Source organism: Patiria miniata, unplaced genomic scaffold (assembly GCF_015706575.1).
Source record: "Patiria miniata isolate m_02_andy unplaced genomic scaffold, ASM1570657v1 HiC_scaffold_20, whole genome shotgun sequence".
Lineage (NCBI taxonomy): Eukaryota > Metazoa > Echinodermata > Asteroidea > Valvatida > Asterinidae > Patiria > Patiria miniata.
The window spans coordinates 15,253,794-15,262,366 of record NW_024037059.1 but is presented as its reverse complement, the minus strand read 5'-3'; the positions used below and the strand labels follow the sequence as shown (position 1 = coordinate 15,262,366).

The following is an 8,573-nucleotide window of genomic DNA, read 5'->3' as shown; positions in this document are numbered from 1 at the left end:
CGTCAGGTGATTTTTGTCGTGATTTTTTTGTTCACTGTTTTCAACATGTGTACTAATACACAATGTACAGAGAACCTGTTCTTTTATTCGGACGTGTAACGTTTCAAAGGTGTATTTTGACAGGAACCACATTACGCTCACAACAAGCGCCCTCTATAGTCACAAAGAAAGTCTATGACACATCGTCTGAGTGCGCGGCATTCTCGTTTTAAGTTTTCACTTGCCTCATTTATGTGCGGAAATGTGTTTGTCTGAATGGTTCTCTGTGTTTTTAAACACGATTGGTAATCGATACCTCTTTCAAATTCAGTCACGAAATACCAGTTGTAATGACTGAGGAATGCCGGACCACAGTATTAGAGGAAAAGTGCGAGGTTGAGATTTCGAATCTAGCCTCCCCAACAGTCTTTCATGTTTTTATGCAGGGTTCGACCTTAACTTTTTTGTTCACCAGCCAGCCGGGCTACTGAAACAGACTCTTAACTAGCCCGCGGGCATGTTCACTAGCCTGCATGTTTTTTTTCTTTTATATTGCCTCATTTTTTATAAACAACAATGTGGCAATATGGATACATGTAAAACGTGTATAGGGCCTGAAAGTTGACCCCTGGTGGCCAGGCCCGGTTTATCCAATAGGCACAGTAGGCACTGTGCCTAGGGCCTACGAAAAATTTGGGGGCCTGCGAAAACTTGGGGGAGGGCCTACGAAAATACCGCAGTGTGCCATAACTGACGCTGTACAGCATGTATGCATTGGCCCTACTATACGTATAAAATGTACGTGTATATCGTTCTGAAGCACGGTGCCAACCATGGGCGTCGATCGGTGGGGAACGATCAAACATCACCCTCGGAATTTTATGGAAACTAAAAAATCGCATGATGAAAAAGAGAAATATCCTGCAATAACATGGACATGTCACTTCCGAAAACTTTCGTGTGGACTCGTGGAACTCGATCACTCGTTTGAGCATGAACATTCATGGAATATTTTTTTGGCAGACAATTTTTTTTTGAACAAACTTGAAGGATTTATTTTTATTTACAAACACATCTAAATGACCGTTGATAAGAACTGTATTAAAACGTGATCCAAACGAAATCCACAACTCCATCAGATGTAGGTAGGTATTAAAATCTCCGCGCCGTTATCATTTTCGTTCTCACGCAAGTAATGCGCGATGTGAAAACAGACGTGATCGAACAAGGAGACCTAAGTACGAAAATAGGTCGCTTTTGCCAATTTTCAACTGATTTCTCATCTATTCTTAGGCAATTTTGTCAGTGTTTTAAATAAACAGATCTTATAACTTCATCCGTTAAAACAGTTGATAAAATTATACACAAACTGATAGGTGTGATTTCTGAATTTTATGATTTCTTTCTTTCTGTCCTTTCATTTTTGCCGTATCCCAATAATTTTTGACTCGCCAGCCGGGCTACTTAAGGAATAGTTTGACTAGCATTTGGCTAGCATTTAGCTAGCGGGCTTCCACTAATTTCGAACCATGTATTATGTCTTCGCCGAGTTCAGCGATGCTGTTTATGGGTAACTAAGTGCCTAGAAAATGACACAGAAGTAAGAAGCATACAGGCACCACCAGCCAGCAACGTACTCGAGCGCCCTCTATACTCCCAAAACGTCACTATTACATCCGACAAGGAGGTCATGTTTTCATCGGCGTACTTTAGTTTCGTTGGTTGGTTTGTCTGTTAACAAGATGACTCAAAAAGTTATGGACGGATTTGCATGAAATTGTTTTTAAGGGTGGTCCTTGTATTTTTTGGAAGTTATCCGGATCTGGGTCTGGATCCAGGAATTTTTTTAATCATTCTTCACCATTGATGCGAGTATTTCTTTTTGGTGTGCTGACAATATGGCGGGGAATTGTTTAGCCTTGGCGGAGGTTTGCGCTCTCTGAGTGCTTTTCATTTTGTATTATTGCTACAAGCTGGTATCCATAAAACGCAGTGGCGTAATCAAATCCAATGCGTGGGGAACTTGGGTTCCTTGTTTTCTTTAGGGGGATACTATGACAATTTAAGGAAAGCCCAAGTTATGACCTTCTCATTACCATACGTTATTGAGACGATCCGTCTATATACCAAACTGCTCAATGCAAATTTGTGAATTGGAAACCCCAGAAGCTGCCTGTGATTACAAATGCATATGAATTTCAGACTGCACACTAGCATAGACTGTTTCACGGGTACCGCCATCTTTGTGATCACATGACAAAACATGGGGCATTGTATCCGAAGCATGATAGGACGTATTTTCAATGAAATACCCCCACAGATTGCCACATGATCGCAAAGATGGCGGTGTCCGTGAAACGGTAAATGGGTTTACATACAAACAAAATTTGCTCATCGGAAGACCGATGATTCTGTTGAATTCGCAGCTACTAATGGCGCCCTCTGCCATTCCTTCTACACAAAGTGACTTTGTAATAATAATAATGTATTTTTTTTTATCAATGAATTTTTGAGCACACACACACACACACATATCTTACTTCAATAAAGTTTGTACTGAGATCGTACATCTATTGTTGAAATTCTTTGACACAATTTCTGACTTCACTTGAATCACTTGAATTATGTCAGACAAAAGACAACTGTGTGTAATCGGAAGGTGTTGTTAACTGCGCTGGTTTCTCTTCAGTTAATCTCTATCATAACAATACCTCACTGCTTCGCAGACAATAAAGTGCAGGGATGCCTATTAAATACCAGCGTAGTTTATAACATCATTACAAATGACAAACGTCTATGTGAGGCAGCAAAACTATATATTATTAGTCGCGCTATTTTTTTCACATAATGGTGGCCATGGCAACGTCGAATGCGGCAAACCAGTCGATTAACAACAAGGTGTTTTGTCATCACCTTAATAACATCAAGGTCGGAAATGGCACGGCACTAACCGATGACCAGCGCGCACACGCGTGCGTGGAAACGGAAAATCCGCCCAGGTACCTAAAAGCAGTCCTCCGTCGAAAGAGAGCGGCATTGTGTGATCAGTTCGTGCGACGGCGATACCCGGTACGTGACGTACCGAGGCTGTTCAATACGGAGATGCTGTAAAACACTGAGCACTCGCTCACTAGCTACGGGAGCTGATCTCCAACGTAAAGCAGCAATCGGTAGACGATGGGTCCGCTTTGGGACAACACTAAGCAAGATGAGACAGGTTTGTGGAGCAGCATGGATGCTTTGAAGTACAGGTCTGAGAAGTCTCGGATAGGAGATTTCCTGGAAACAGTCCTATAGTCGCATCAGGACCGGAAAACTTTGGATTAATTTCAACTCCAAAGTAATTGCGAGAAAAAAGGTGTTAGTGTATTTAACCCCATCGCACAACGTCACAGGTTTTATACGTCAACATCAAGTGAATTTCTTGACAAAGTGTAGTAAAACAGACTTGATTGCCACGATTAATTCCTGGTATCTGCCAGTTTCGATGACTCTGCTGCCGTTCCACAACCCTATTCCGCTATGGGCTCCCTCCTTGAGGAGGGCATGTACAATTTAACACATTGGCACCTGACTGAGATCACCACCGGAGCCTTGGAAGTTTCTGACGACGAGGCCTGCGATGATTATCAAAACAATACATCGGAAGAGGCGGTCGAGGGAATCACTTACAGCGAGGGGCAAGCGGTGCTGGTCTCTGTATTCCTACCAATTATCATGACACTCGGAATAGTCAACAATATTGCCTTCATCTATGTGGTCATACGGGTCCCCCGCATGAGAACGGTCACCAATTGTTACCTGGTGGGTCTTGCAGTGGCTGATATACTCTTCCTGGTGTTTGCCATCGGAAGCAGAGTGTGGAGCTACGCTAACTCCCCTATCCACAGAGACGACACGCCCCTTGGTCTCTCAGGCTTTCTACTCACTCAGTTTGTCATCAATACCTCGTACTTTACCACCCTGTGTTTCATCACGCTGGTGTCGTGGGAGCGATACAATGGCGTCTGTAGACCCCATCGTAAGCGAGACACCAAACTAAGGGTCTTCAAGCTCATGGCTGTATCCTTTCTCGGATCCAGTTTGATGTCAGCGACGTTGTTGCTCAGTTTGACCAAGGTATATGTTGTATGTATAACCTGGCCGGACAGACCTACGTACATCGATTGGCCGAGGCAGAGGTATCACTATTTCCCAGTATATGACTGGGTGGATAAGTACTCCTACGGTGCACAGACGATACCTTTCTTCATTTCACTCATCATCAATGTGATTTTCTACCACCGGATCATCAAGGGGCTTGACAAGTCCATGCATCGCAGACACACCCATCCCAACCACCGCTGCAGTGGCGGAGACACCTCGACTCGGAACCAAATCGCCCGGATGCTAGTCATCAACGGGATAGCACTCTTCGCGCTCCTGGCACCCTTTGAGATCATGTCGCTGTTCCAGCTCATCGGCATGTTCCGGGGGTTTACCTTCTTGTTAACACTGGAAGTCAGGGGACATCTAGTGGAGGTTGCTAGGATCTTCTCCTATTTCAATGCCGTGGTGAATCCCGTAATATACACAGCTCTGAGCAGTAGGTACAGGGAGTCCTTTAAAATCACCTTCATGCCGGCACAATGCAGGCCGCATCAGCGCCAGAGAATTGAAAACTCGGTCCATGGTAGCACAGTTACTGTACAATGTGGAGTGACCTCTAAAGTTCACGAATCAAGAATGTAGTCACTGGACATCACGTCAACAATTTCGTGTCTAAACCTAGCGGTAAAAATAACATATCGTGAAGAATATTCCTAATATAAGTACAACCATACAACCTTTCCTAACCCATATTTATTATTTTTTGAAAGTTAATTGTATTTGCAACATTTTTTTCAAAATGTAGAATGCAAACAAGGTTTCTCTTATTCCAAATAAGGAAGTATAAGTATTCGCAACCACGGACGTTCGTATTTGTTCTAAGTGTTCAAAAATATGATTACCAATTGTGTGTGTTATGACATGGCTGCGGTGACTGTAGCTTTGTCGCTTAAGCTAGATAATATATTAACTTTGCACGTTAAGAATGAAACGCCCAGGCTTAAAACTTTTATACCAAAGTGTGTCAAAGTTTTTTGTTCACAGAAGGTAGGCCTACACCACTGTGACTGAACTATGTCAAGATCCAAGATGAAAGTAAAATTCCAATTTCTTTCATTAAGCATTGAAAGCGACTTCACGACATGTGTTTAATCCAAAGAGTATTCTCATGATTTCTTAAAATCGTATAGAAGCACGTTGAAAACACGCCTCTCGACGGCTGTTACATTATAACGGTGTAGCACTATTTTTATCAAAGCTAAGACACAACAGTCATGTATAGGGAATCACAATTACAATTTACAATTTACAAAAAGCCGTATATAGCAAAAACAAATGGAATGATACACATAAAATACTAAAGCTACCGGCTGACGGCTGTTGAAGTTGTGAAAAACGCTTTTGTATATAAAATGCACAATGTGATCCCTACAACCTGAGAAATCACATGTGAATACGGAAAGAGCCGTATATCAAATGTTGAATAGATACAGTGTATCCAGATATAGGCCTAGGTTGTTGCAAATTGATGTTAAAAATGCCTCATTGTATCACTCTCTGACCATCAGTGAATTTCAACTTCGTTAGGACTAGGTTTAAGACCATTCCAGCAAATTCAATTTCTCCAGGAAACAGCTCGTACTAGACCTAGAAGCTTTTTGATAGAAAGGCTGTTGTTTGCTGAGACAAATTGCTCATGATGAAGACAAATTGGTAACTATGAAATGCATGACAGTTGCCATAGAAAGACCCATTCTCCAGTGCACGTTTACATTCCGTACATGATTGATCATTCGAAAACGCTAACCTTAAGGAACGATTTTTGGTTAAAAAAAACATCTTATGAGTAGAGAGGGGAGCTTAATGTTATAGATTTCATATGACGTCAGTAAAGAAACCGGTCTTATTTCCCGCATTGACCGGACACGACAATGACTAGCGACAATGACACTGGTGACGAAAGGACATGAGTATACAGATCCCCTTAAGGTTTTAGAAGGACGTTGACAATGGCATTTCAAGCAAAAATAACCGAACAAAATCAACACCTCATAACACGCGACGGAAACCTTTGACGTACCAACCACAGGTTATATTTCACGGTAAGTTGTAACCCGAGCGGTAAATTCCTCCAAGGAATATAATCCTTGCACAGCTTACAGAATTATAACTTGATCTTTGATGTATTCTGTTTCGTTCCATTTCATAGCCCAAAATCTCGTGGATTAAAAAAAAAATATGAAATGTACGACATCAACAAAGCAAGCAACAGAAAATGAAGTTTAATGATGTTATTTTTCAAAATATTAATCCCGCATCCGAAGGCTGAAATATCGTGGAAATTCAAGAAGATTTCCAATTTATACGGGACTTGATATTTACACAAGGGAATGTAGTAAATTTTCCAGAAACTTCAGATAAGGTGTAGAGCACTTAGCTCAATTTCATCTCCTCCTCGCTCAACAAACATATGTCGGAACACGCTGTGCGTATTGTGGACACCAACGGCTTTTGAACTATTAGTGATTAAGATAAGTGCAGGCTAGCTATTCCCGCTTTTTTTGGTGAGGAAAAAAAAACTGGTGAAAGCAAAATGTCAAGCGGCCATCGGTACTAAAAATATAATTTGTTGAAAGATGTTTATCTTGAGTGATTTGGTTCAGCACGAAGCGGAGGGTTTCAACTTCAAATTCAATATATTTCCATACCCCTCTCCTTCTATTCACACCATTACTTTCCAGCTAACCGTACACACAATAAATGTATTTGTGAATGCATCTCGCCGTCTGCATTTTACGCATGACAACTTTATCAAAACGAACGAGGAAGTCAAAACAAAAATCTTGGACGTGCAGCCAGACGACAGCATCCACTTTCACCAATACTTCTGCTCCCATGTCGGGACCGAGTGTTTTTTCGATGGCCCTGTTTCCCCTCTAAATTTAGGTTCCGCCTAAACCTCTCCAAACATCAACCTAGTTTGGCCCGCATCTCTCGGGATATGTACATCGTGAAAATGGCATTTCGAGGACCGAAGTACTCGTAAAGATCAAAGTTCTTTTGAAGGTGTTAGCATCGAATGTTGACTGTGTTTCGTTGCCCAGCAGCGGGCGATGGCAGTTAGATGAAATAAGAAGGATCACTCATTATCACTCTCCAACAGCACTTAGTATATCTCTGCCATCTAGGCCTATTCTCTCATTAAGGACATGCATAATGACCTGCTGTTTCGACAGCAAAACACACATCCGCTCCCCGTAAAATGCATTTTAGTAAAGAACTATCGCACTCGTGAAATAAAATAAGTGAAACCGAGCAGTTTTGCTTTTCTGAAAATGAGAAACATTTTTTTGTTTGCAGGTAGAGAAACATAATTAGTGTGTGAGTTGGAACCCGACACATATTTACACCAAGACCGGATTTCTAAATCACCCTATGATTAGGCTGAAATTATGTCGGCTAATTCCACGGGGAGAAAGTACACTTGACCGAGACCGAGACCAGACGAAATATTCTGAAGGAAAAGTCAGTAGACTTCATTCAATGACTCTTCACTCCGAAGGGTCCAAGATCCATCACTGATCATTGTCCCGTATCGGGCACGTGCGTCGTGGTGTTTTTTTTTTTTTTTTTTTTTTTTTTAAATCTCTGCCTCAGCAAACTCACCCGAGCAATTGCTACAGAAATTCACATCACATCGAAAATGCGCCTAAATTGCAATGGAATGATAAATGGCTCCGGACAAATTAAGTCTCAGATTGAATAACGAAGCATCGGGGGCGACGGAATTCTTGGTCGGGGAGGATGGGGAAAAACAGCGGCAGTCGGGACCTCGTTTTTTAGTATCAACCCATTAAAAAACGACTTCTAAGGCCCAACTCCAATTCCCTGAATGTACATTGACTGCACTTACGAGAATATAAAGGCAATTTATCTGCAAGCAATTTGACCAAATTGTATCCGTCGTCACAATGTTACTGAAATATGGTACACGAATTTCAGCAAATACACATTAATGAAAACAGAAGGAAATGCCAAGTCCATACTTTGGGATCGACGCTGGTCATATGTTTTCTTTAAAGACCACGACAAGTTCTCAAACCCCTGGTATGTTGAAATATATTAAATATGAATAAAACACAAATATAATCAGAGGTAATAATTTTGTAGAAATTGCAAACTATTTAAGCCTACATGTGATCTTTCAATCTTGCACCATCGACAAAATCGACATCGATCTTTTATTTGACAATATTGATAACGATTTTAGGGAGCACCATTTCGCAAGTGACAGAAATGCTCAAGTGCTGTAAAATGACCCTTGATACAAAAAGGAAGTAGGAAATCCAATCACAAAGTCAATCAGAATACGTGTGAAGGGCGTCCTCATCAAACAAAAATAGACCTAGTCGTCCGGTAGACTATTTGAAGACGTGCGTTTTGCTGTTCGTTTAGAACAGATCAATAATTGACAGCGACTTTTATCCCAATCTTCCAAGGTCATG

The 8,573-nt window shown here is 41.4% G+C and overlaps 1 protein-coding gene across 1 annotated transcript; it reads left to right on the top strand.

Annotated features, from left to right (window-relative positions):
- Positions 1-2,773: 2,773 nt before the first annotated feature.
- LOC119727324 (somatostatin receptor type 5-like) lies at positions 2,774-7,667 on the top strand. The gene has a single exon (XM_038199179.1). The coding sequence runs from the start codon at positions 3,502-3,504 to the stop codon at positions 4,708-4,710; it is 1,209 nt and encodes a 402-aa protein (XP_038055107.1). The 5' UTR covers positions 2,774-3,501; the 3' UTR covers positions 4,711-7,667.
- Positions 7,668-8,573: the final 906 nt, after the last annotated feature.